The sequence below is a fragment of the Notolabrus celidotus genome, chromosome 1 (genome assembly GCF_009762535.1).
Source record: "Notolabrus celidotus isolate fNotCel1 chromosome 1, fNotCel1.pri, whole genome shotgun sequence".
NCBI lineage: Eukaryota > Metazoa > Chordata > Actinopteri > Labriformes > Labridae > Notolabrus > Notolabrus celidotus.
Window position 1 is genome coordinate 32,026,224 of NC_048272.1, and position 27,380 is coordinate 32,053,603.

Consider the following 27,380-nt stretch of genomic DNA (forward strand, 5'->3'; position numbering starts at 1 on the left):
TTGTTCCTGAGAATTCTTGAGGGGTAGAATGTTGACACAAGTGGTTGCCCCACCTTGTCATACCTTTTGGATGACCAGGTCCCTGGTCAAACTCAGAGAGGGTTTTTTTTCATCATCCTGTGAAAAGGCCTTTTTGATACTGTAAAACTCTCACAAACTTTGTCCTCACTACACAATTGTTCCAAATCACTTTTTTTGTGATTTAAAAGATGTCACTGATGGGTGAGCACTTGTTTGGCCTAGTGGTTAAGTTGTGCAACACATGTACAGAGGCTGGGCTCTTCATGTGGGCTGGCCCGGTTTCAAATCCAACTTGTGGACCCTCCAACATGCCACTCCCCACCCTCTCAGCGTAAAGAGTGATCTAATGAAACAGGTGTTGCAGGTGGATGCTCCTGATGGGAACCTTCAGTTTGTGTTTATGTTGGCACCCCCTGTGGTCAAAGCTGAACCTCTCTGCTCTTTAATAATCTCCAACATGTTTAATCATATTTTAACAAAGACAATCTCTTTCTTTCTGTTAAATGTTTCTCTTATAGTCGATACTTTCTGTGGGAAATGTTAGTAAAGGCTGATTTGGTAGCTAATCTCTTTGTCGTGATGGGCAGTGATAATAATTTAGAAACAAAAAAAATCTCATCAGAACAAAGTCTTCACAGAGCTGTTAAGATAAAAAATATAACAACAAAGTCACAGCACAAAGAATAACTTTGGTATTTTTTATTCAAATATATGAATTTAAGCTCAGACAGTCAGGGGGTATTTAAATTGTTTACAATTACAAAAGTCCTCCTCTGTGTTGCAGCTCTGCAAAAAGAAAATTCTTATTATCAAGTTTAATAAAGTCTGACATCCTGCTTACACAGAATTAACAGTCTCTACAGAGAGCAGGTAAAAACTTAAACTCTAATAGAAGAAAACTTTAAAGCTTTGATGCAATTTACAAAATCCTGTTTCAACTTTCTGTGTTTAGAATAAAGATACAAAACTGGAAGAGTCATTGTCTGTGTATTTATGTTCTTCTGTCTCAAGAGTCAAGTTCAAATTTTAAAAAATATATAGTAAAAGTAACATTTCAATAAATTCATGAACTTGTCTTTGTGTACTTCTTAGAGTCTCTGCTGGTTGATCAGTTAACACACAGAGTTCACAACAACCTGAAAAGTCACTGCTGATCTTTGTTCACCTGCAGAGACAGTTAGGTTAGCTTTTAGCTACTGTGTCTAGTGATAATACTATGCTGAGCTCAACGTCTCTTGAATTCATATTTAACATAGTTAAATAGTTAACATAGTTCATCTTCTCTAAAACTATTCATGGAGAAGCCACAAATGATTGTCTCTGGAGGTAAGAGCTGTAACAGCACCCAACACAGAATAGAAACATTCTTTAACAAGACATTAACAGAAACAGGGAAACATTCAAAGAGTGATAACTTCATGATAAATATACACTAATATAACTATTGATATATAAGGCACAAGCAGCAGAACAAAGAATAAAGGCCACATTAAAAACAGATTGATGGATTTTGAGAATAAAGTCGTAATGTGATGAGAATGAGTCGAACATTGAGAGGAAACAATGTTTATCCTGTTTGTTATTTTAAAGGTGAATATCTGAAGAACAGCCAGCCTCCTGCACTACAATGAAGAACATGGATCATCTTATGAAGTCATACTTTAGAGAAGGCTTCATAAAAAACTCACTATAACTTTTGCTCCATCAGCACCACACTGTCATATTTATCAGGACTCTGAAAAGGTTAAGTAGCAAACTGATTTTGTTTAAGACAGGCAGTCTAATATCAAACTGTTTACACATTTTAGATAAAATAATTTCAATCTATTTATTAAGTTACAGCTTTATTTTTCTTAACACTTTATCCTTTAAACATTCCGACTTAATTCTCTAAGTCGGTTTTTAATGTGTCCCTCATACTGACACAACATTTCTTATTCAGAAACAAAACATTAAGGGTTACTCTGAGATATAAAAACAACAACACATATCTGTGAGCTCAGAGAATTCTCACTTCCTACAGTCCATCTCAGTTTTCACTATCAGGAACTAAAACCTGCATATTTCGTCTGTTTACAACCAGAGAACAAAGTCTCTCTTTTTTTCAAACAGTTTATGAAAAAATGTTTTTAGCTTCAGATATATTCTCATTTCTTCACATTCAAACATTATGCAGTAGAAAAGCAATAAAAAGAAGGAGCTGACATTGGTTTAAATTTGAGCAAACACACACAAAGGCACCTATCAGGAAAGTGTGTGTGAACACAACCTCTGCAGTAATCAGTTTAACTTTTTAAAGAAGGAGATACAAACAAACACTTCAGCTCACAGATGGTTCATTTAAAGGTTGTCTCTCCTCATTACCCTGATTATCGACCTGTAAGAATAAACACAGAATGAGATTACACATAAATCCAGCTTTGGTGATATGTAATGTGTATTTACTTCTTTGTAAATCCTGCATGTGCAGCTTGATTAACTTTAATGGTGCAGTGATGGTTCTTTGTGAGTTAGATCAAAAGTTCAGGGATATTTTTATTCTCTTAAGCTCCCTGTTTGAGACAAACTGCTCTTTATTCTGCTTTCACTTTATGGCTCAATGAGACACAAGCTAACACAAGCAGCAGCATGTGAATCTGGATGTAATACCAACACTTAACACTAGGTGGAGCCTTGGCGCATGGTATCTATAATGGTTCGTTCACACCAAACGCGAATAGAATCATTCGCGCGAATGAAGTACATGTAAAGTCAATGCAGAGGCGCGAGTAGACGCGAGTAGAGGTCTGGCGGCGCGTATCGCGCGTATTTGGCGGCATGATTGGCGCGAACAAAGCGCATCATTTGCGCGAATGACGCGAATTCATTCGCGCGTATGAAGCGAATTCATTCGCGCGTATGAAGCGAATTCATTCGCACGAACGATTCGCAAGAGTTGAAATATCTGAACTCAAGCGAATGAATCGCGGCGCGATAGCCAATCGGCGTGCAGATCCCCCAGTGACGTGTGTTGTGTGACGTATGGACCAGCAGAGATTCCAGCGGGGATTCCCTCATCTGGAATATATGGGACACTTTGATTCTATCACCCTGCAGCTTCCCCAAACTCTGTGACTTTACCTGTTCTTATGGGATCAGGAATAAACAGAAGCTCACTGTGAGGACAGAGAGGGAGGAGGATTATGTGGTGAGTTGTTGTTGCTATTTGTTGTTGTAGTAGGAAGTTATCTGTGCCCCCTTTAGTATAACCGGCTTCCCCATTCAATGTCCGCGAGCTCAACCTTGTTACTTGCGGTCATGCCAGCCTCCACTTCAGAAACAAAAGTCAAGCCAGCCTCCACTGTCTTCTGTTTGATGACAACAGACAGCTGTGGCGTGGGAGCCCCCCTCCCTCTCGCGTATATTCGCGTCTTGGCACTCGTTTACACACGATTTTTACGCACGAATTGAGTGAGTCATTCACGCGAATGGAGCGAGTCTAGCGCGATCGTTCGCGTTTGGTGTGAACGCACTATAAGTCTTCAGGTGATCTGAGCCAGGTGTGTGACATGAAAGAGTTGTTGAGTGTGTAGACGTGTTGTTGGAGTTAATCCTGAGTTTATGGGCTTCATGGTTTTTTTTGGAAAGATTATTAGATCTTGATCGTATAAAGAAAATATCTTTAAGAGGAAATAAAGAAACTGTAAATAAATCAGCCAATACACTCAAACTGGAGATACGCATCAGACATGAGTTACTGCTCCGTCACAAATACACGACCTGAAGAAGCTCCTCCGTTCATCCCTCAGTGATTTATTAAAGATCAAATTCATTTAGCAGAAGTACGTCCTTACTCTCTCTGACAGTTACTCACAAAAAAAGAGAGGGACAGACAGGTGCCCTGCAACAAGTGCCTCCATAAAGAAGCTGTCGATAACACTCTTTAACAAATGCTACTCTATACGAAAAGATGACACCATTTTCTACTACATCACAAAGGATATGGCTCCCAAAGCTGCAGTGGAGCACAGTGGGTTTAAACCAGGGGTGCAGCTCGCTCAGCTGGAGGTGAAGCTTCCACAAAAACTCCTCCCCCTGGTGGCTGACTGCAGTATAGGTCAAAAACTCTGTCTCCCCCATTCATTTGCATGGGGCTGTGGTCAAACTTTAAAAAATAAATACATGTCGTACGAATGTTTCTCACATCCGTATGCTGTGGTGATATGTAGTTATTATTTGACTGTTTTGTGTTCAAGGCCTCTTTTTTCTGAAAAGTTTCCTTTTTCATTAGTTATTAAAATTTAAAAAACAGGGTTTTACTTCCGGATTCACTTTGATTGACCAGTCCCTCCAGGATTTCGCGGGATTTTTTTGTGGTTGTTGCGGCCCAAAAAGCCTGAATTTGCGACAGCTTTTTGAAAAAATTGCGGTGAAAGTTGCGATTTTTTTTTGTTGCTTTTTTCCCCCAATAACATCTCAGGGGCAAGTAAATACGCTAAATTACAGTTGTTTTTAGAAAACATTCTTGATGTGGCCACTGACTGTATTTTGATTCTCTTGATTCACAGAAAAATGCCATGAAAGTACTGTATTGCACATTTACGATGGTCCCTGAATGCACCTCGCAGTGACACAGGCACTTGACAGGCAGTTCACGCACTCTGAAATTAATCTGCATCTTTGATGACAAGGAGTTGATCAAAACTTACTGAATGTGTCTGATGTATCACCAAACTGGATTAAATTAAGCTGTAGATGCAGAGCTTTTTACGGTAACCACGGCAGCAACGTCAAACATCAAATAGTAAACAGACGTCCCCCGGTTGTGTGTTTGTCACTAACGCACACCGGGGGTAAAAATAATCAATGAAGATGAGACAGATGCATGGAGGTGAGGAGAGCTGGTTCATAAAGCACACCTGCTGCAGGTAGAGACCAAGCTAACACTGAGCCCCTCAATCTATAAATAACAAAGTTGTCATGGTCACTTGTCCCGCCTGCTGTCCCCTCTTTTCACCCGTTCTCTGTGCGTGTTTTGTTGTTGAAAAGTGACGATCAAGTGAGGACTTACGTTTATGTTCCAAGGAAGTCAAATTGATGACAAAACTGATGACATACAGGGGCTGAGATTAAGGTAATTGTTCAAATTTGCGGGAAAGTTGCAGTGATTGTAAAAAATTGCAGGGCCGCGAAAAAATCGCGCTGATTGGTTCAATTTGCGTTGATAGTTGCGATCGCGAAATCGCAACTTCCTGGAGGGACTGATTGACAGCTGCCGTAGAGAGAAACTCTATAGTATCTTGTGATGCTAAGCTGTAGGGCTGAGCTCGTTACCGTGGCAACACAGAAATTACTGTGGCAACCACAGAAATTCTCTACAGCGGGAAAAGGCGGAGCAATGCTGTCCATTTTATTTACAGTCTATGGTTTAAACACCTCAGTAAAACCTTTGACAGAAGATACAACGTGACATCACAAACAGATTTTTTCATTCATTAGAAAAAAATATCCTTGCTTTAATAGTTAAACACATTTACAGTACAAACCACGTCAATGACATATGAAGGCAAAAAACAAATAATAATAATAATAAAGATGATGATATTGATGATTTTCAACAATATCACCCAGCACTACTTTACCATTACTCAGCAACTGCTCCACCTGGATCCCTTCAGACTCTTCATTTTGCTGCTGGTTTACGGTGGGCGACCGTCTCCTTTTTAAAACCTGCAGAAACAAAAGACAACATTTTTACATTCAAGAAAATCACCAGTGACCTGATCTAACTGATATGGTTATGAAGTTATGCTGTTGTCACTGATTGTTGATGAAGTTGGGGGATTACTCCAGCAGATACACATTAAATCTGTGATCCTCATATTTCCTATGGTGGCCTGTAAGGTTGTCAAAATGTTTGATACTTTGATTCTTTTCATCACCTCATGCTTCAAAACTATACAATACAATATCCTGTTCAATAGCATCAAAAAGCACCAAAGCTTGTGAAATAAAGAGATCTACTCATATCAACTCCACCCAAAGCTTAACTAACATCATGTGGTCGTACACACTCTAAACATTAGAGCTGTGTGCTGTTAACCCTTTAAATAGAGGATCCTCTGAGTGTGATACAAACTGAATACTGCACGTCTGACAACATAAAACTACTGACAAGGATCCAAACAGGAGACACCTAAAGAGTTTGTTCTGCTGTCCCCTTAACATGAATACGTCAAAACAACTCAAGATTTAAACTTACCTTTCTGCGAAAGAAGTATCCTGCTATAAGGGAAAGAAGACCAAGAAGAAGAAGAAGAAAAATCCAAGTAGAAACCATCCATCCAGTGCAGGACCCTGAATCTGAAAAGAGAAAGTGTGTGTATCAGTCAGAGTGTGTGTTCATGTGACAGAGAGCAGATTGGAGGTGTCAGCTGACTCAAAGAGAACAGCTGCAGGTGAGCGTCCTCCTGAACTCTCGTGTGTGCAAATGAAAGCAGCTCTGGATGAATGTGAGCAGGAACAGTGATGTTAGCTCTGATCTGATGCTCACTTTGCTCCTGCTCGGCTGCAGCTCAAAGCCTGAGGAGGATGATGTTGGAGCTTCGTCCTGTTTCTGAGACGAGACTTTCTACCAGTTTGTTCATTAAAACCACAGAAGAAGAAGAAGAAGAAGAAGAAGAAGAAGAAGAAGAAGAAGAAGAAGAAGAAGAAGAAGAAGAAGAAGAAGAAGAAGAAGTCCTTACAATAACATGAATAAAGATCACCTTAAACAGAGAGCAGCACCCTCTAGTGGACAAACGCTGAATTACAGACACTGTTTCTGATCCAGAAACTAAATGTTGGTATATCGAGCAGCTATCTTGATCCCAGTTTGTTTTGCTTTCAGTCTGTACTCACATTAAATGTTAAAAAGCAAATAACACACACAAATTAAACTATTTGAATATTAAAACAAAAGAGTGAAACTCACCACGACAAGACGGCTTTGCTCCTGTGAACACAAAACAACACCTTTAAGTCTGCAGCAGCTTTATAAAGTATATTTAACTCTCTCTTCATCAAAGGGTTTTAGGATTATATTAAACAATTACTATATCATGTAAATCTTTATTACACAAACAAGCAATATTTTCATGACGTCCAATTTCAATCTGTTTAATTTCTAATAACAATCTATAACCATTTACAGTTTTAAATACTTTCTCTGACTCACATCATGAAGAATCAGAGAAACAGTGAAGACGTTTGGACCACACTTTAATCTTTACGCTACATTTGATGTGTTAAAATATATTTTCTTGAAATGAAATCATATCAAATTTCTTTAAAACTCAAGTTTCATGGAGCTTTTATGAAATATAAAACACTGGTTGTTAAAGTTATGTGATATCTGGACTCAAACACGTCGTGATCCCTTTACTTTCATTGACACAGAGCTTTTTCTTTGATGCAGCTTCATTGAACAGCATGTTATTCAGGCGGTTTTGGTTTCCATTTAATCTTTTCTGCTTTTCTATTTTCTCTCGTGATAATCAAAGGTTTCTAAATTAGGAGGAAAGTGAAATCTTACTGTCAGCTCTAACTCTGTGTAAAGGAGCAGCAGCTGGTTTTAGATGCTTTAGGATTCATGTGAGCAGGAATAAATTAGTGTGATGATAACATGTGTTCATGCTGTTTACACTGAGAGGGACGTTTGAGACTCTACAAACATAAAGGAACCAAAAGGCAGAGCTAGAAATGAGGGGAACATGGACCTTTAAAACATAAACTCCTGCTTCATAGTAAACCCCAACAGTACGCTTTAAATAGCTAGGAGTGTGTGTGTGTGTGTGTGTGTGTGTGTGTGTGTGTGTGTGTGTGTGTGTGTGTGTGTGTGTGTGTTCGGTATTATCAGACCGCTCTCATGCTCTCTTTTATCTCCTGTCTTGGGTCAATGTGACTTCATCCCTACACTGTTTGAGCGAAAAGCTCTCGGTTTAGTCTGAACACAGTAACAACTTTACATTATCTTCACATTAAAGCACTCAAAGGAGGAATCTCACCACAGTACACAGTGATGGTGTTATGACCCTGACGACCAATCTGCTCCTGTGTAACTACACAGCGGTAGATGCCGGTCTTGGTCACAGTAGCCTCGAGGATGATGTCGTATTTGCCTCTGCTTTCTGTGACTTTTGGCTCCTTAGCATGAAGGGTGTCTCCAGAATCATCCTTCCACTCTACTTTAGGCTTAGGGGAAGCTCCTCGAACAACACACCGCAGCAAAGTCCAGTCCTTTGTTTGATTGAGTGCCATGACAGATGGTTTCGTGGATACACCTGTGGTCAAAGTATAAATAAAAGATTATTTAGGACAATAGAAATGTAAAGATCTGGTTTATTTTTCAGCACATAACTGCTCATGTATTTGTATTTACATATAAAAAGGAGGGAAAAGAGAGAAACAGAAAGCTACATATACGGCCCAATTGAAGATCCTGTTTTACTATTTTTTTGCAGTGAATGCAAAAGCTGGAAGGAGGCCCAATCAGCAGCCTCCTTCATCACCACACAACTCTGAGGTGTGGTTGAGTCTCCTGTGGTCAGTGTAAAAGAGCAGCAGACACACAGACTATACCTCATGAACTTCATCAGTAGGCCTGTCTGGACTCTGCACATGAGTGCATCCAGGATACAGTGTAAAATGAGCAGTATCATTGTCGTTGGCTATTGTGATTAGTTTGCAAACACCATCTCTCCCCTTTTCTCTGTCTGTGGTGTTATTTACACAAGAGGATTAGGGCCACTGAAAAATAACTTGGGGAGGTTGAGCCAGTAAAATAAAACACATAAGAATCTTAGAATTCTGAGATTAAAGTCAGAAATAAAAAAAATAAAATATTGCACCGCCAAATTTTTTTTTTATTTGATGGAACTTTGATGGAAGTAGTTAGTTTTTGCAGAAAACCTTTATCCCTGTTTATTCTATAACTAAGTGTTTGTAGCTCGTGACATTATTTGGCCTCATCTACGAAAATGATGAAATGATCTTGTTTTATGATGATCTTGTTGATCTGCTACTACTTTATGAACCACCTCGACCTCTGAGGTCATCAGGTACTGGTCTGCTTTCAGTCCCAAGAGTCAGAACGAAATATGATGAAGCAGCGTTTAGTCATTATGCACCACATATGTGGAACACACTCCCTGAAAGCTGTAGGTCTGCTCCAACTCTCACCTCTTTTAAATCAAAGACCAAGACTTTTTTATTTGCCCCTGCCTTCCTATCTTAGCTTATTTTAACTCACTTTAAATTAAAAATGTAATGTAATTTTTAATATATTTCTAATTTTCCTTTTCTTTTCTGTTTTATCATATTTGTCATTTTAATTGTGTTCTTTTATGCCTGTCTGAATGTCTCCAATGCTTTTAATGTTTTAATGTAAAGCACATTGAGTTGCCCTTGTGTATGAAATGCGCTATACAAATAAAGCTGCCTTGCCTTGCCTTGCCTTGCCTTGCCTTGCCTTGCCTTGCCTTGCCTTGCCTTGCCTTGCCTTGCCTTGCCTTGCCTTGCCTTGCCTTGCCTTGCCTTGCCTTGCCTTGCCTTGCCTTGCCTTGCCTTGCCTTGCCTTGCCTTGCCTTTACAATAAGGGCCTGTGTCCACTTACAGCACTTTGTGCACTTGCAGCACCTACTTCCTGAACTAATTCAATGCATTTTTTTGTCGCTGCACTCTCAGTTGAACATGGTTCATGTTTTGGAACACAGCAGCACTCGTCAATGTCACATTTCCTTCGTTGATCAATCAAAAGCTAGCAGGGGCAGGACTTATCATTTCAGCTCTTGTCAACAAACATGGCGGAGAAGAAACTAACTAGACTCTTTTATCAAGGGAGGAGCTAGAGCTACTCTGATACCAGGATAAGATTCCTTTCTGTTGTTTTACTCATATTTTCTCTCTTTAAATAATCCCTGGATACATTTAGGAAGTCAGTTATTTTGTGCTTTGCACATTTTCGGTGCAATTTTAAGGTCAACTTAATCATACAATTTAAGAGCCTGTAAATTATTAGTTTGTGATGTGTAATGAGTCTTAAAAAAAGCTTGTTAAATGGAAGCTAATATCCAACGTTGTGAATCATAAAGGTTTGTTAATGGCGTCATTCATGGTGTCATTCCAAGGTGTGTCACTGACAACGTAGTGACACTTTTGACCATTACACTGCCCAGCCTTTAGTCAGCCTCTAGCCAGACCAGTGATGGGTCAGCCCCCTGTTCCTGTCTCTTTGTTCAGTGGTCAGAGAGGACCAATCCTGCTGCCACAGTCTGAACCAGCTGACCCCACTCCACCCGTCTCCAGCAGGAATAACACTCAAATGCAGGACAGGGTGCCAGGAGAGGGAGTCAGCATTGCCATGCTCTAGCCCTGCCTGATGCTGGATCTAGAGGTCATATCCCTGAAGGACACTGTCCATCGCAGGAGGAAATGACAGCAAGGCAGTTGGGGGCAAAAAGTTGCACTAACCGCCATCAACTCACACCAATGACACAGAAGCTCTTTGCTGTCTGAGTCAGGGCACAGCTAAGGTGGAGAGAGTTTGAAGCACAAATCTGAGATTCATCAATATATTCTTACTTACGAAATATAACTTCCTCAGAACATGCGTACGCAAAAATGATGACAACCAACTTTCTCAGAAAATGTAAACACATATTCTTTTAACTAAATGCATGACATATTTAAACTATTTTCAGTAAAAGAAAAAAGCCTTTAAAAGAATTCAATAATAAAAACTGTGAATTGACTTAATGTATTAAATAACCATGAAATTGACGCGTTTTCACCCTTATCATACTTTAAATATTGCAACTTAAATTAAATACTTAGTTTACAATGAAAAATATGACAATGTACATATTAAAATGTTACATTTTTTTATGTAAATTAAATTGTCGACCACTCCCACCAACAGTGCCATGAATTAGCGCATCTGTTGTCAAAACAAGTTGATTAGTTGGAGCCATTTTAAGGGCTTTACAGTTTATGTCTAAGACAGTAAACGATGGCAGATCTAGCCTTGCTTGAAGACATTGCAGCCCATGCTTTAAGAGGAGCACATCCTCAGAGACCGTCAGAACCAACATGTTGGAGGAGTGTGACGAATGGCTCATCAGCCGATTCTGACTGCCAAGGCATGTTTTTTTCTGATTTATTTGCACTCGTTAATTACAAAAACAGCCAATTGCAAATATCAACAATCATTAAATGAATTATCATTAGGCGTTGAATATAACCACTTTCACCTTCATTTCGGGAACATATTCCTGATATGGAGGTGTCTCGAATAATTGCAGCCATTCTTTAACCCTGAGCTGTCAGATCAGGTGGTCCCTGTCCTCCTCCAGTTTCCTTCCTTCTTTTCTGTTCAGCTAGCCTTTTTTTTGTGTCCACTTTAATATCAAACCATTTTTTCTTAAAATGAGCCACGGTGCGAACCTCAGGAGACACAGCATTAACAGCCTGAGTAATTGAAACCCAGGCTCCATTTTGTTTTTGTCGTGGTGACTCCTGCTGATACGCTTCGGTAAAGTGTTGGTTTTCTTCTGAGTCGTGAAAATGTCTTTTTTTTCCTTTTGGGGCCATCTTAAGCAACTTCTCCAACTCAGCGCTCTTGTCTTGATGCACCAAACAGATGTCCTTATATAGATGATTTGGGGCGTGGTAGTATGCTGATTGAAGGTTGCGGGAACGTACCTGTCAATTTAGAATTAAAAAAATGGGCTGGTACGCACGTGTCATGAATCCGACTGTGATTTTGCGTACGCACTTATTTTACGCGCCAAGTAAGAAGATTTCTACGCATTTATTTGTGAATGAGGCCCCCTGTGTCTATAAGAGCTTGGCAGGACCAAATATCAGTCATACGGTTCAGATAAAGTCCTCTGGTGTGAACGAGGTGGCCTCGAACATCATCCTTGGAGGGGATCTGACAGCTAACCCTAACCATCTGCTGGCTGGTCACGTGGAGAGCACCAGTTCAGCCCGTTTGGCTTCGTGTAGAGCCTCACTTCACCAGCATGTTTGCCTGATGAGGCAAACATGCCCTTATGGCGTTGTTCCTCTGACATCCGGAAGCTTGGCTGGTGTTTTCAGCTGCCTGGGACCAGCTGCAGAGTCCAGAGATATCTCATCAGCCGCTGCATCAGAAAGCAGGGTGTTGTCATTCCTCTTCACCACTAGGAAGCTATGGAGCCATGGTGCACAGATCCCTTCCCCAGTCCTTTCTTCACTAGGGAGAAATTAACGCACAGAGTGCTGAAGCCATCCGCATTGCTCCTGACCAGCAGGGGGCGATGGAGCCGTGGTGTAGTGGAACCATTAGGTGTTGATGAAAGACTGATTGGCTCTACTCTCTTATTTATATCTATCTATACAGTGGATACAGTCATTTATGGAGTTTAGGAAATGTCAGTGTTTGAGGGCTCAGAGTGAAGAAGAGGAGGCTCTAAGAGAAGAACGTGAACTAGATCATTTTAGTCCGTGTGAACTGAACTTTGAGCTGACTCAGTTTTTTAGTGTGAAATGATGATAACTTGAGGAGGACTCTGCCTTGGAGCCCATCTAATAACTGTCTTTATATTTGGATGATGAGATTAAATGAAAAACCGAAACATCAATATAACTGGTGTTCACATTAATATAATGGACATTTATCAGCTCCTTATGAGTTATAAAAAACCATTGAAAAGATAAAAACATGAGTTAGAGTGAAATATTATGAACTTGGTAACGTATAAAACGTGATGGTGCTCACTTCATCCAGAACAGACTGCTGAAATTTCATGGTGCAGTTTGATAGAACCTGTAATGAGTCACAAACATCAACCATGTGTATTCTGACTGTTTGATAAAAGTCCATCTGTGCCTCTGAAACCAGTCCTAACAGTAAATGTGTGTCTGAAACATCTCAAAGTGTTTCATGAGAGAACTCACCAACAACAAGCTGAATGTGGAACGTCTGTCTTGGCTGAAGACGAGGAAAAGTACAGGTGTAGACTCCACTGTCAGACACCTTGGTCTTTGTGATCTTTATGGAGGCGTTGCCGTTCTTCAGTTCATGATCAAAATGGGTGGCTCGACCTTCAAACTGATCATCTTGACCTGTAAATCCGTTACCATAAGTAAGGCCTCCATCATATATGAACACCTCCATGGCACCGTCTTTCTTCCAGTCAACCAGCTTTGACTCAATGTTCTCCTTGGAGCTGAGGGAACAGGGTAAAACAACATCACTGCCTTCTTTCACCGTGATGACAACTGCTCCTGAAAGACAAATAAAATACATATATCTAAATCAGAGGCATTACAGAACGTTTTTCTTTGTATATAACTTTGTCTCAAAAACATACATGGCTCTGTAGTAGAAATCCCTGCATTAAAAATAAACATGACTCTGTAGTGGAAATCACTGCATTAAAAACAAACATGACTCTGTAGTGGAAATCACCGCATGGGCTCAAAATCACTTAAAAATCATTGTCTTTGAACACTGTTCATCACTGTATCATCAATTGCAGGTTAAAGCTGAACCATGCAAAGAGGAAACCATATATAAACACAATCCAGAAACACTGGAGACCTCTCTGGACCTGAGCCCGTTTAAGATGGACTGAGGGGAAGTGAAAAACTGTCCTGTGGTCTGATGAATCAAAATCTGACATTCGTTTTCGAAATCATATACGCTGTGTTCTCTAAAGAGGAGAGGGACCACTCGGCTTGTTATCAGCTCAAAGTTCAAAACCAGCATCCCTGAGGGTATGAGGATCATAAGAGTCCATGGCATGGGTATCTTACACATCTATGAAGGCTCCATTAATGCTGAACAATATAAGTAGGTTTAGGAGCAACATATGCTGCCATCCGGACAATGACTTCTTCAGGAAGACCTTACATATTTCAACAAGACGATGCCAAACCAAATTCTGCATGTATTACAACAGGATGGCTCTGTAGTAGAAGAGTCAAGGTGCTGAACTGGCCTTCCCGAAGACCTGACTTGTCACCCATTGAAAACATTTGGAGCATCATGAAACTATCTATGCAACAAAGGAGACCCTGAACTGTTCAGCAGCTGAAATCCTCTATCAAGCAAGTTTATGGGACAACATTTCACTTTAAAGTCCAGAAACTGGTCTCCTGGGTTCACCAACGTTTACAGAGTGTTGCTAAAAGAAGAGCTGATGAACACAATGGTAAACTCTGTACCAACTGTTTGAAACGTGTTGCTGGCATCAAATTCAAAATGAGCAGATATTTTTCATAAAAAGGTCTGTGAAGCTGAGATGTGACACAGAAATGATGATAACTTGAGGAGGACCCTGCCTTAGAGCTCATCTAATGACTGACTTTACATTTGGATGATGAGATGAGTAATACTTAATCAATTCTATTTTTTAAAGACGACATCAACACAACTGATGAAACCTCACTGTTTTCTTTATGTTAATATAATGAGCATGTCTCATCATAAGTTGTTGTCATACAGTTTAAAACAGGGAGGTCTGAAGAGACAGAAATGCTCACAGAGTGAAATTAATCTCAAGAGAATAAGAACCCATCTAAAAGATAAAAAATGAGTTAGAGTGAAATATTATGAACTTGGTAACGTATAAAACGTGATGGTGCTCACTTCATCTTGAACAAACTGCTGAAATTTCATGGTGCAGTTTGATAGAACCTGTAATGAGTCACAAACATCAACCATGTGTATTCTGACTGTTTGATAAAAGTCCATCTGTGCCTCTGAAACCAGTCCTAACAGTAAATGTGTGTCTGAAACATCTCAAAGTGTTTCATGAGAGAACTCACCAACAACAAGCTGAATGCTGAACGTCTGACTGGGCTGAAGATGAGGAAAAATACAGGTGTAGTTTCCACTGTCAGACACCTTGGTCTTTGAGATCTTTATGGAGGCGTTGCCGTTCTTCAGTTCATCTTGAAAATGTGAGACTCGATCTACAAACTGTTTATCTTGACCTGTACGTCCGTTACCATAAGTAAGGCCTCCTTCATACATGAACACCTCCTTGTCACCGTCTTTCTTCCAGTCAAACAGCTTTGACTCAATGTTCTCCTTGGAGCTGAGGGAACAGGGTATAACAACATCACTGCCTTCTTTCACCGTGATGACAACTTCTCCTGAAAGACAAATAAAATACATATATCTGAAACAGTTTATTTTCATATAGAGTTATCATACATATGTTATGAAACATATAATATATGTCTCAGGAGGAATACTTTGTATCTCCAGTTTCAGTTTAGTCAACAGTCTGTTCTCTCATCTTCATCAAGTGTTCCTGCATATTTTTCAAACTTTATTCAAACAATAAGACAAATTTTCAACTTTTAAATATGTGATAGAAAACACAAACAAACAAAGGGGGAGTCCAGAGGGGTGTCAGGACGGCTCCTTGGATCTGATTGGCCAGTCCAAAATCCTAAACAGTGATTGGCTATTTGCCCTGTCAGAGGCGGGACTTATGTCATAATAACTATTTGGACTGTGTTACAACCAAGCGGCAACCTCCAGTCTAAAAATACGAGTCGAATGCGGAAGTGTTAAAAGCTGCAGTTCATCGAGAATCCGCTTGAGGCTGGCTCCGGAAGTACCGGAAGTACCGGAAGTCACATACACATGATTGGGAAAAAGACGATCTTTACAGCAGAAATAAACATGTTTACAGCCTGCTGCAGCTGTTGGCGAGGAGGCTCAAACTCCGCCTCTTTACGTCACACTGGCTCGACAGCAGCAATATGGCTGCCGCCGACGATTTGCCTCAAACAGCTCTTCAGAAACAGATGGGTGACGTCACGGATACTACGTCCATATTTTATACAGTCTATGGTTACAACCTATGGTTACAACAGGCTGTAAGTAGTTTTATTTATGTAGCCCTTTTCTATTGTTGACACTTGAAACTGAAGAAAAACACTTTGCACATGTATTTGATGAAACGTGCAGAGGAGAGGAATAAGTCCATCAAACAAACTCTCACACTGTCTCTCCTGCTAAAATGATGAATCAGCAATGATTGGTACAGAAACGTTGTACATAAATGTTGATGTGAGAGTTTGCATTTGAGCAAAATATAAACTACATTAGCCACATGTCTGTTTGGAGTAGAGTTATAAGACAGAAGGCTCCAAACGTTACATAAATGTACTTTAAGTTCTGACTTTGAACAAACTTCTTTTTTGAGGTCCTGAAGAATTCGGCTAAGATATTTATTTATTTATTTATTTATATAGCACTTTTCAATACAGGTAACAAAGTGCTTCAGAGTGGACAATAAAAACAAAAAGAAGTGCAAAGCAAAATGAAGCGATACAAATAAAATGAATTAATAACATAAAAACATACAAACTTATAAAACAGACTCTTAAAATCAGAGTTAAAATTAAATAAAATCACACAATAAAAGCTTTCCTGGTCTTGAGTAAAACATTAAACAAGGGACTGACTCTGCAAGTCTGATCTCCTCTGGCAGGCTGTTCCAGAGTGTAGGAGCTCTGACTGAAAAAGCCCTGTCCCCTTTAGTTTTCAGTCGGGTCCTTGGAACAGCTAACAGACCAGAGGATCTCAGACTGCGACCAGGTTTGTAAAAGCTCAGAGGTAAAGAGAGGGGCAAGTCCATGTTGTGCTTTAAAAAGTCAATAAAATAATCTTAAAATCAACCCTAAAATCAACAGGCAGCCTGTAGATGAGCTAAAAGAATGTGGGCCCATTTTTTAGTTCCTGTTAAGAGAAGAGCTGCTGCGTTTTGAACTATTTGAAGACAGTGGATTGATTTTTGACTAAGACATGTGTACAGGGAATTACAGTAATCAAGACGGGAGGATATAAAAGCGCGAATGAGTTTCTGATGATGTTTTGCTGACATTAAGAACTTGACTTTTGGTATATGTCTGAGCTGATAAAAACAAGACCGGACAACTTTTTTCACTTGTGGCTCAAACCACAAATTCTGTTCATAAATTACACCAAGGTTTTTGGCTGAGGGTTTAACATTATTTGTCAGTTCACCTAAATTTGGCAAGATTTGATCCCCTTTTTCTGGGGGGCCAAACACAATGACCTCAGATTTGGAGTCATTCAGTTTCAAAATGTTGTCCAAGATTTAATTTCTGACAGACAGTTGCAAAGATGTGGGATTTTTGATTGGTCATTATCTTTAATTGGGATGTAAAGTTGCGTGTCATTGATCAAAAGCCAGATTGGAATATTTAAAAAAACATTGTTTTCAGTTAAATGGTCGTTGAGTGGATAAAAAAACAACTTTTTCAAGGATCTTAGCTAAAAATGAGAGGTTTGAAACAGGTTGATAGTTGTCAAGAGCATTGGGATCTAAGCTTGGTTTTTTAAGAAGTGGTTCAACCAGTGCAGTTTTAAAATAGGCAGGGACGGAGCCAGACAGCAAAGAGCTATTCACAATTGATACTATAAAAGGGCCAATGGTTGGCATGGTCTACTTTAGTAGACTTGTAGGGACCACATCTAGGGGGAAAGTTGAGGGTCTCATGCCTTTAACCAAGTCACCGAGTGTGGCTAAAAACACAGGGTTAAAAGAGCTGAGGGCTTCCGGTTGACAGGCAGATGGAGTAGACGTGCTGCTTAGGTGCTCCGGTGAACTCTCAACTTTCCACACCACCCAGCCCTCTAATCCCCTACAAATCTGGGAATAATTCGAAAGTGTATTGTTTTTTCCCCTCAATTTACCATAAAATCTTATTTAATGGCTTCCAAATCCACAAAGTCGAGCAAGAAGGACGAGGCTAGCCTCACGCTGGACGCCATTACCACGCTGCTTGAAAATCACCGAGAGGAGATCGCTGCTGAATTTAGAACCTCGTTCTCTCAACTTGACTCCAAACTCGACCAGACACGAGTCGCGGTGGAAGAAAATGGTCAACGTGTCTCCTCTCTTGAGCTCGCCAGTGAAGACCTCAGCCAGCGGGTCCTGGACCTCGAAGGCCTCTGTTCAACCCTGCGCGAGGACAACGTGAAGCTGAAAGCGAAAGTGACAGACCTGGAAAGCCGCAGCAGACGCCAAAATTTACGCATCCTTGGCCTCCCAGAGTCGATTGAAAGCGGACACCCCTCTGAATACTTCTCTAAAGTGCTTTGCGAGATCTTTGGACCTGAGACTCTGCCATCCCCCCCTGACATTGACAGAGCCCATCGTTCGCTGGCCGCTAAACCGGCCCCCGGACAGCGACCGCGCCCGGTCATCGTACGGTTACACCGGTACCAGACGAAGGAGCTCCTCATCAGAGAAGCGCGGCGGAGAGGGAAACTCGAATTCCGTGGCCAATCAGTTCGTGTTGTGGAAGACTTCAGTCCAGATATCATCAACCAGCGAGCAGAATATAAGGTCGTCATGGCAGAACTTTACAAGCGTGGTCTGAAGCCTGCTCTACTCTTCCCGGCGCGGCTACGCCTCACGCTGCAGAGCGGAACCAGAAAGTGGATCGGCTCCGTTGTGGAGGCACAAAAATACATCGACGGTCTTCCTCAGCCACCGTTATCTACCTGAATGGGCAAACCGGTCATTCTGGACACTTACATAGGTTTAATGAATGGTGCTTGACACTTGCAGCATTAGTCTGCACGTTTCACATTCACATAAACATGTCACTCATTCAGCCCGCACGTGAGTAACTCTGTTCTGCGTTCTCTGTTGATATTAACATGCGGTTTATAACTAAGTCTGGTTCTAGAAATATATGTTTATGTATACCTTCTTCTTGTGTCAGTATTATCACAGATTACTACTGTGTTCAGTTCCCACTAGTCTTCAGTTCCGTTATGGTGGACCAGCATTTACTTGTTCATATTCAATTTACCTATTAGTGTGGCTCTGATTGCTCGCTTAATTCCCGACGCCCTATGATGGGGCTGTTTGTTCTTTTTTACCCCTCTTTTGGTATTTCGCCACAACTATGAAAAATGTAAGAACATAATTTTATGAGGGCATTTATGCACGATTCTTTTTTTTCTTTTACTGGAGCAACACCTTAGCTAGTGTAAAATAGGAAGTGTGTGTGTTTTGACGTTGGTTGTGAAGAGCTTGCTGCTTTCCTTTTCAGCAGCTTTCTTTTTTGGGGAGGGAAGGGAGGTAAGGGGTAATGTCACTGCCAGTGGACATTTAGTACTCTATATTCCAACTTTTGGTACCAGTCTCATAATACCAGTTCTCACCTTTTTCAGTTTCAACAGAAAACTGCTCCATGGTCTACCATTTTTACATTTCAACCTTCTTTGTCAAGTTGTATGGATAGGCTCCTAACATTTCTAAGTTGGAATGTCAAAGGCCTAAATCATCCTATTAAAAGAAGAAAGGTTTTCTCACACCTCAAACAGCTTAAGGCTGAAATAGTGTTCCTCCAGGAAACTCACATTCGTAGCTCAGATAATGATCGCCTTTTACAGTGTTGGAGAGGACAACGTTTTCACTCCTCCTTTCAAGCCAAAGCCACGGGGGTCTCAATACTTATTAATCAAAATATCTCTTTTCACCCTCATAATGTAGTCTCTGACAAGTTTGGTCGTTATGTCATCGTCTCTGGAAAACTGTTTAATACACATGTTGTTTTTGTAAATGTCTATGCCCCTAATTCTGATGACACCTCGTTTTTTGAGAAACTGTTTTCACAACTCCCAGACCTCAACACATACTCTGTCATATTTGGAGGCGATTTCAACTGTTGGTTAGACCCAGTTCTAGATCGATCCTCTTCCAATAATACTACGATAAGTAAATCAGCCTCCCTTATTCAAATATTCCTCTCTAAATACGGAGTCCGCGACGTGTGGCGCTTCTTGCACCCCAGCGATAGAGAATATTCCTTCTTTTCGCACGTCCATCACACCTATTCCAGAATCGATTATTTTTTCCTTGATAGCCAGCTTCTTCCGCTTGTCCATTCCTGTGCTTATGAGAGTATAATTATCTCTGACCATGCTCCCATCACTATGACCTTATCCCTGCCTGGCCTCCCACAAAGAAGCAGGCAGTGGCAACTTAACACAACTTTGCTGTCAGACGACAAATTTGTCAAATTTATGGAGGTAGAGATTGCCTTTTTTCTTGCCACAAATACATCGCCTCACATGTCTTGTTCAATTGTGTGGGATGCGCTTAAAGCTTACCTCAGGGGACAGATCATATCATACTCCGCCCAACTAAAAAGATGGACCTGTAGAGAGCGATCAGAGCTGGCTGACCAAATTAAAGACATCGATAAACATTACGCCCAAACTCGAAACCCAGACCTCTATAAAACACGTGTAGAACTACAAACCAAATTAGATCTTCTCACAACTCATTATACTGAAAATTTACTTTTAAAAAGTAAGACCATGTTCTACATACATGGTGACAAGCCTGAAAAAACTGCTCGCCAACTTACTCAAAGGGTACAGAGTTAAACAAAGTATCCCTGAGATACGGCTGTCCAATGGTCTCAAAACCTCAGACCACTTAGAAATAAATGATGCTTTCAAAGACTTCTACTCGCAGCTCTACGTCTCAGAGTCTCATGTTAACCATGATGCTACGGTTGACTTCCTAAGAAATCTTTTAATTCCCAAACTTTCACCAGACTGCAGAAAGAGGCTGGAAGAGCCTATAACCCAAGCAGAAGTCATCTCAGCCATTTCTTCAATGCAGTCTGGCAAATGTCCTGGCCCTGATGGCTTTCCTGTCGATTTTTTCAAAAAAATTTCCTCTTTACTCTCTCCACAGTTATGTGCAGTTCTGTCTGAATCCCACACAAAGCGCTCTCTCCCTCCATCATTCAATGAGGCTAATATTGCTCTCATAGCAAAGAAAGGAAAGGACCCGCTGGATTGTGCTTCTTATAGACCCATCTCCCTCTTAAATACAGACTATAAAATCCTAACCAAGATCTTAGCTCGCAGATTAGAAAATACACTTCCCACTGTCATTTCAGAAGACCAAACTGGATTTATAAAAAACAGACAATCTTATTTTAACATACGGCGTTTACTTGACATTAGCTATACGTCCTCCGAAGAGACCCCTGAGTGTGTTGTTTCCCTGGACGCTGAGAAAGCTTTCGACCGCGTTGAATGGAAGTATTTATTTGCCACCTTAGATGAGTTCGGCTTTGGTCCGACTTTTACTTCATGGATTAAGTTGTTATACTCTAATCCCTCTGCTTCTATCCGTACAAACTCCCAGCGGTCAAAACCATTTAATCTACATCGCGGAACCCGTCAGGGCTGTCCTCTGAGCCCAATGCTGTTTGATTTAGCTATTGAGCCACTAGCTATTGCCCTCCGTAGTTGCAAAGACATATCTGGTGTTAAGAGAGATGGCAGAGAACACAAGGTCTCTCTTTATGCGGACGACCTCTTGCTGTTAATCTCTGACCCGACTACCTCACTACCCCATGTCCTATCTCTGCTCAGTCAGTTCGGTCAACACTCTGGGTACAAATTAAATCTCCATAAAAGTGAAATATTCCCCATCAACAATATAGCACGTTCATTAGACTTCAGTAACTTCCCTTTGAAAGTTGAGAATAACAAATTCTCTTATTTAGGTATTTCAGTCACTCGTAAATATAAAGATTTATTCAAGGAGAACCTTGTCAAAATGATGGACCAAACAAAACTAAAACTCTCACAGTGGTCCCCTTTGTCCATATCTCTAATGGGACGTATCAACGCTGTGAAAATGAACATCCAACCAAAATTTCTGTACTTATTTCAGGCCTTACCGATCTTTGTCCCTAAAGCGTTTTTTGTCAAACTTGATTCACTCATTTCATCATATTTATGGCAGGGTAAACATCCTCGTCTTAATAAGATCCATCTTCAGAAAACTAAAGCTAGCGGCGGCCTAGCTCTCCCAAATCTCCGTTTCTATTACTGGGCTGTGAACTTGCGTTGCTTCTCATTCTGGTCTTTCTTTTTGAACCAGCCCAACTGCCCTGACTGGGTGGGAATGGAGCTAAACTCCAACAAAAACATGTCTATTCCTGCGCTGTTAGGATCTTCGCTTCCTCTCCCTCCGTTCAATTCCATTAAAAATCCAGTGGTTAAACACTCTCTCAGAATATGGGCCCAATTCAGGAAATTCTTTAGGCTAGACAGATTTTCTCTTCTAAGCCCTGTTAAAACAAACCACCTTTTTGAACCTTCTATGCATGACTCTGTTTTTCGTGAATGGCACAGGAAGGGTATTATACACTTTAAAGATCTGTTTGTGGACAACAACTTAGCATCGTTTGAGCAGTTAAGCAAAAAGCTTAATCTACCAAAATCGGACTTCTTTAGATATTTACAAGCAAGACAGTTTCTCATCTCAAAGTTTTCCCATATCCCATTGTCAGCAGAAACCACCATTGTTGATTCGGTTCTGTCCCTGAACCCAACTCGGAAAAGACTCATTTCAGTGCTGTATAGCATGGTGGCAGACCTAAAGCAGGACACTACAGACATTCTTAAAAGATCATGGGAGGAAGACTTGGGCCTGTCTTTATCTGAAGACACTTGGGGCTCTATACTTAAGCGTGTTAACACAACTTCTCTATGTGCTCGCCATTGCTTAATCCAGTTTAAAGTGGTACACAGAGCTCATATCTCTAAAGCTAAACTGTCTCGTTTCTATCCCGACATCGACCCGTACTGTGACAAATGCAAGAATGCAGAAGCATCACTGGTTCATATGTACTGGCAATGCCCAAGTCTTAATAAATACTGGACAGAGGTATTTCACACTATATCCAAGATAATCAACGTTGAATTGAAACCCAATCCTCTTGTTGCTGTGTTTGGGGTCACTGGAGGAGTGGTACAGTTATCGGCACAAAAACAGCGGACTCTGGCCTTTGTTTCCCTCCTGGCCAGGCGTGCCGTGCTGCTCAGATGGAGAGATACTACCCCGCCCACGCATGCACAATGGTTGGCAGATATTATGGTTTGCTTAAAGCTTGAGAAAATAAGATTCTCACTCCAACATTCAAATGCACAGTTTATTGATATTTGGGGACCCTTTCTGGACTCTGTATACAAACCTTTAAAACCATGATTCAGATGCAGCTTCATCATCTCTCTCTTTCTGATGTAGAATTAGGTCTTTAATGGGACTGGGAAAAGTATTTCAAGATACCACTGGCAGTGACAGGGTAGGGATTGTTTTATAATGGTTGTTGTTGTTGTTTCTGTTTGTTTATTGTTTTGGTTTTTTTGTTTACCTTTGTATTTTCTCTAACCTAAAAAGCAAAAAAGTAACACAAGCTGTTGTTGTCCATGCCTCATTTACTTACCATGTGCAGTTACTGGTTCGTTCCCTTTGCATATGTCTCTCACTTTTCCCATGTAGACGTTACTGCTAACTGCATTTGGTGTTTATTTATAACATCCTCTAATATCATTGGCTGATCAACACTGCACTTAATGTACACCCTGTTTGTGTCTCAATAAAAAGATTTTGATGAAAAAAAAAAAGAGCTGAGGAATGGGCTGTGGGGTGGATACTGATTTGAGGATCCATGGTAAGGAGAGCTGAGGAGACATGTAGCATTGGTCTGTGATCTGATTTGCCTGATTTTATTGGTAAAAAAGTATCTAAAACGCTAATAGAGGTCAGGTGAAGTTTGCAGATTGTTATTTGAGGGGGGACCAACAAGCAGGTCAAGGGTTTTAAACAGGTGTTTTGGGTTATTGTTGTTCTGCGAGATGAGACTGGAAAATAGGTTGCTCTGGTGCATCATTCACTGCAGCGTTATAAGTTTTCATAAGATCTTTCATGTGTTCATAGTAAACATTAAGTTTACAAGCCTTCCATTTCCACTCGGCTTGACGTTTCTCTTTCCTAATGGAGCGGGTGTGATCATTGAGCCAGGGGAGGACTTTCAAGAGGGATCAGGAGTGAGTTTTAACTGGGAAAAACTGTATCCAGTGTTTGTTTACAGAGATGATTGAATGAGTTAACTAGATAGTCAGTATCAGGGAGGAGAGGCAGATCTGCTGGAACTGTTGAAAAAGCACATGAAAACGTTTTGGCTGTAGTTGGGTTAATGATGCAAGAGCAAACAGGGGCATGTGGTATTTTAGGATTTGTAGAAACATACAAGTTAAACATGATGCTAAGGTGATCAGATAGATGAAAATCAATAAGATCCACACTATCAATCTTAAGACCATGTGATAAGGCCAGAACAAGAGTGTGGCCTTTGGGGGGCGGGACATGTATGGACGCTGTCAAACCGGTATGTTGGGCTAGTGTGAGTGGTAACTCCAGATGACAGCAACAGGCAGTTTTGAGGGTAAGAGTGAGTGACAGGAGAAGGTGTGCCTGAGGTATTAATTACAGACAGTCATTCAGAATGGTGAGAGCGGATGTGTTATGTTTCCACTCTGCAGTGTTACTTTTTAAAGTTATACACAAGAATAAAACACCTGAATGCTTTAATGTTAGAAGATGGAGCAGATATGTTTAGATTGAGAGGGTAAATAAAGTGGTAGTGGTAGTGAAATATAGAAGTAGTCTGTGAGCCTACTGACAGGCATCTGACGTCTGTTGTGAGTTTTATAGTTTGAGAGTTAACAAACATATTTACTGCCAGGCTACATGTCTCCTTATTCTTAGGGCTGTTTGACTTTGAAGAGGAAGTTCACGTGAAGAAAACACAAATCTTCCTTTTCTCAACATGAACACAAAGACTAGACTATAAGAAATGTATCAGGATTGAACAGGAGTTGTGAAGCAGTGTGGTCTTTGAGCCTTTGTTATACAGTCCAAACTCTCAGGGTTTTAAGTTTGTGGATGTTCGTCTTTGTCACTACATTTCTGTTTCTTACTCTTTTTCATTTCAGAAAAACAAAAGCGTGTTATCTGCGCTTCATCGATTGCGCGTCTACTTTGCTATTTACGGTAGAGAGTGTTGATGGTGCATTCAAGGTCACCCAGTCAACCCAAAATGTGTAAACAAACAACCAGAGGATATTTAAAAGGTAAAGGTTTAATGTTTGTCTAACTTTACATTGATGGCATGGATAATCTTATTATTTCATCATATCAGCGAGACTTTATGAACTTATAATAAATAAATCTTTCAGGGAAACAACTCGATTGTTTACATAGAAGTACCTGAACCTAACCATTATCTGGATGAATTTACTGTACTGAGATTCTTAATGAATTTTTCTAAAATCTGTATTTATAGAAATGCATTTGATGGTGTATTTTATCCGACTTTATCATCCTGTAATTAAAGAGTGCTGCAGTAAAATGTCTTAAATGTTACTGATTATGTATTTAACAACAATTAGGATGAACAATTAGATTTTTTTTTATTATTCTGCATGAAATATTATTACAATATCACCTAATAATCTGGTTAGAATTTAATATGATTATTTGCTGTTGTAAAATAAGTTGCGAGTTATCACAGATATACCCGAGGAGCAAAAAATATATATGGTGGAAATTGCTGATAACAGTTTTTCAAATGTTATATTAATGTAAAATCTGTATATGTATATAGCCTAATGATTTAATACTACATATTTTAACTTAACTTGATAACGACGAAAGAATAAGCAGTGACAAGTACACGCATCAATCAATTGATAATTAGTAATTAAATCAAACGTTTCCCAAAACAACCCTTGAGGCTATTTATTGGAAGTTATCTGAGTTTACTGGATCCACCTGACCAACACCAGAGCCTTTGAATAGAGCAAAATCTCTTTATTATCTATTCAAATAATAGCGATATTTCTATTATATATTAAATATACACTACCAGTCAAAAGTTTGGACACACCTTCTCATTCAATGTCTTTTATTTATTTTAATTATTTTCAACATTGTAGATTAATACTGGAGACATCAAAACTATGAAATAATATGATTTTGCTTTAATCTGGATTACAACAGTAGTCAAATAGGGCTATCCATTGTGTACTAACCCTACTTCTGAACAACACAACTGATGGTCTCAAACACATTAAGAAGGCAAGTCATTCTACAAATGAACTCTTGACAAGGCTCATGTTAATTAGAAACCATTCCAGGAGACCACTTCATGAAGCAGACTGAGAGAATACCAAGAGTGTGCAAAGCTGTCATGAAGGAAAAAGGGGGCTACTTCACAGAATCTAAAATATAAAACATATTCTGCTTTGTTTAACACTTTTTTGTTCATTAAATAATTCCATATATGTTCTTTCATGGTTTTGATGCCTTCAGTATTAATCTACAGTGTTTCAAATAATTAAAATAAACAAAAAAACGTTGAATGAGAAGGTGTTTCTAAACTTTTGACTGGTAGTGTATTTAAGGGCCAATCCGAACTCTCCGACGGTGACGGTTTACCGTATTGTGCAGAGTAGAAGCGCAGACGCTTTCAAAGTTCCCCGAAGTTCATGTAACCGCAGTGTTTAACACAGAAAGAAGACTTAATAAACTCAATACCAGTCAAAACTACAATACGCAGCTCTTTACAGTATTCACTTTGTCAGAATCAGTAGTGAAAGGTTACATTTTATCGCTGTTGTTCTGTCGTATACATTAGGTGTGTCTAGCTGTAGTCCTTTTTAATGTAGACGATAAAACAAACAACACTTTTCAACATCAGATGTTTGTTTTCTTACCGTTTATGTGAGGGAATGTTAATCCACACAGAGTCACGAGACAGAGGAACACCTGAGGGACAGGCTTCATGTTTGCCTCGTGTGAATATCTCTCTCTTCTTTGAGAGCTCTCTGAGTCAGAGGTGAAAACACTTTCGCTTTCTATTACCAAGAAATGACATCATCAACTACTTCCTGCTGGCAGAGGAGAAGTTAGCTGTGAGCTGCATTTTTCTGTTCCATTTCTCTGCTTTATTCGGCTGTGACTCAGGGGAAGGCGGTTTGATTCCAGGTCCCGCTACCATTGATGACATATAAATGTGTGTGAACATTGTTTCATTGTGTTTGGCAGTGTACTATGATTAAAATGTTCTGGGAAGAGATTTAAAAAGACGATAGAAAAAATTGTTTTAAAAGATATTCCGATGGATCCCAGGCTTTTTATTTTAGGACTTTACCCAAATAATCATACGTTTACCAAGAATGATCAGATAATGATAGATCTGTGTCTTTTGCATGCCAAAAAATCCATCGCAATGTTTTGGAAAAATATAAACTGACCAAGTATATCATACTGGGTAAGACGCTTGTAACCCTTCCTCTGGAAAAAGTGACATATATTATAAAAGGAAAAAGTGACGTGTTTGAAAAAATATGAGGACCCTTTACTGCCTTCGTGAAAAGTATTGAGCTGTCAGATGATGAGGAGAAGGAATGAGTTTTC

At 40.0% G+C, this 27,380-nt stretch overlaps 1 protein-coding gene across 4 annotated transcripts; it reads right to left on the minus strand.

The window, feature by feature from the left end:
- Positions 1–705: 705 nt before the first annotated feature.
- Positions 706–26,910, minus strand: LOC117832345 (CD276 antigen-like). 4 transcript variants are annotated; one of them, XM_034711465.1, is made up of 8 exons: positions 26,678–26,903; positions 14,854–15,183; positions 12,979–13,308; positions 8,046–8,321; positions 6,974–6,994; positions 6,263–6,363; positions 5,643–5,730; positions 706–2,398 (listed from the first exon to the last, which is right to left on the minus strand). In XM_034711465.1, exons 1-8 carry the CDS (start codon positions 26,745–26,747, stop codon positions 2,391–2,393), a joined length of 1,224 nt encoding a protein of 407 aa, XP_034567356.1. In that variant the 5' UTR covers positions 26,748–26,903; the 3' UTR covers positions 706–2,390. The 4 variants fall into 4 exon arrangements, with proteins under 4 accessions (XP_034567356.1, XP_034567582.1, XP_034567508.1 ...); XM_034711691.1 differs by lacking the exon at positions 14,854–15,183 and having other exon boundaries at positions 26,678–26,910; XM_034711617.1 differs by lacking the exon at positions 12,979–13,308 and having other exon boundaries at positions 26,678–26,900.
- Between the last annotated feature and the right edge of the window lie 470 nt (positions 26,911–27,380).

What these genes read in the sequence shown, in the direction of transcription:
- LOC117832345 (XM_034711465.1), bottom strand. Translation starts at nt 26,747, where the DNA reads ATGAAGCCTGTCCCTCAGGTGTTCCTCTGTCTCGTGACTCTGTGTGGA. An exon ending in AACATTCCCTCACATAAACG is followed by an intron (nt 15,184 to 26,677) that starts GTAAGAAAACAA and finishes TTTGTCTTTCAG; the next exon opens with GAGAAGTTGTCATCACGGTG. An exon ending in CACCATCACTGTGTACTGTG is followed by an intron (nt 6,995 to 8,045) that starts GTGAGATTCCTC and finishes TTGTGTTCACAG; the next exon opens with GAGCAAAGCCGTCTTGTCGT.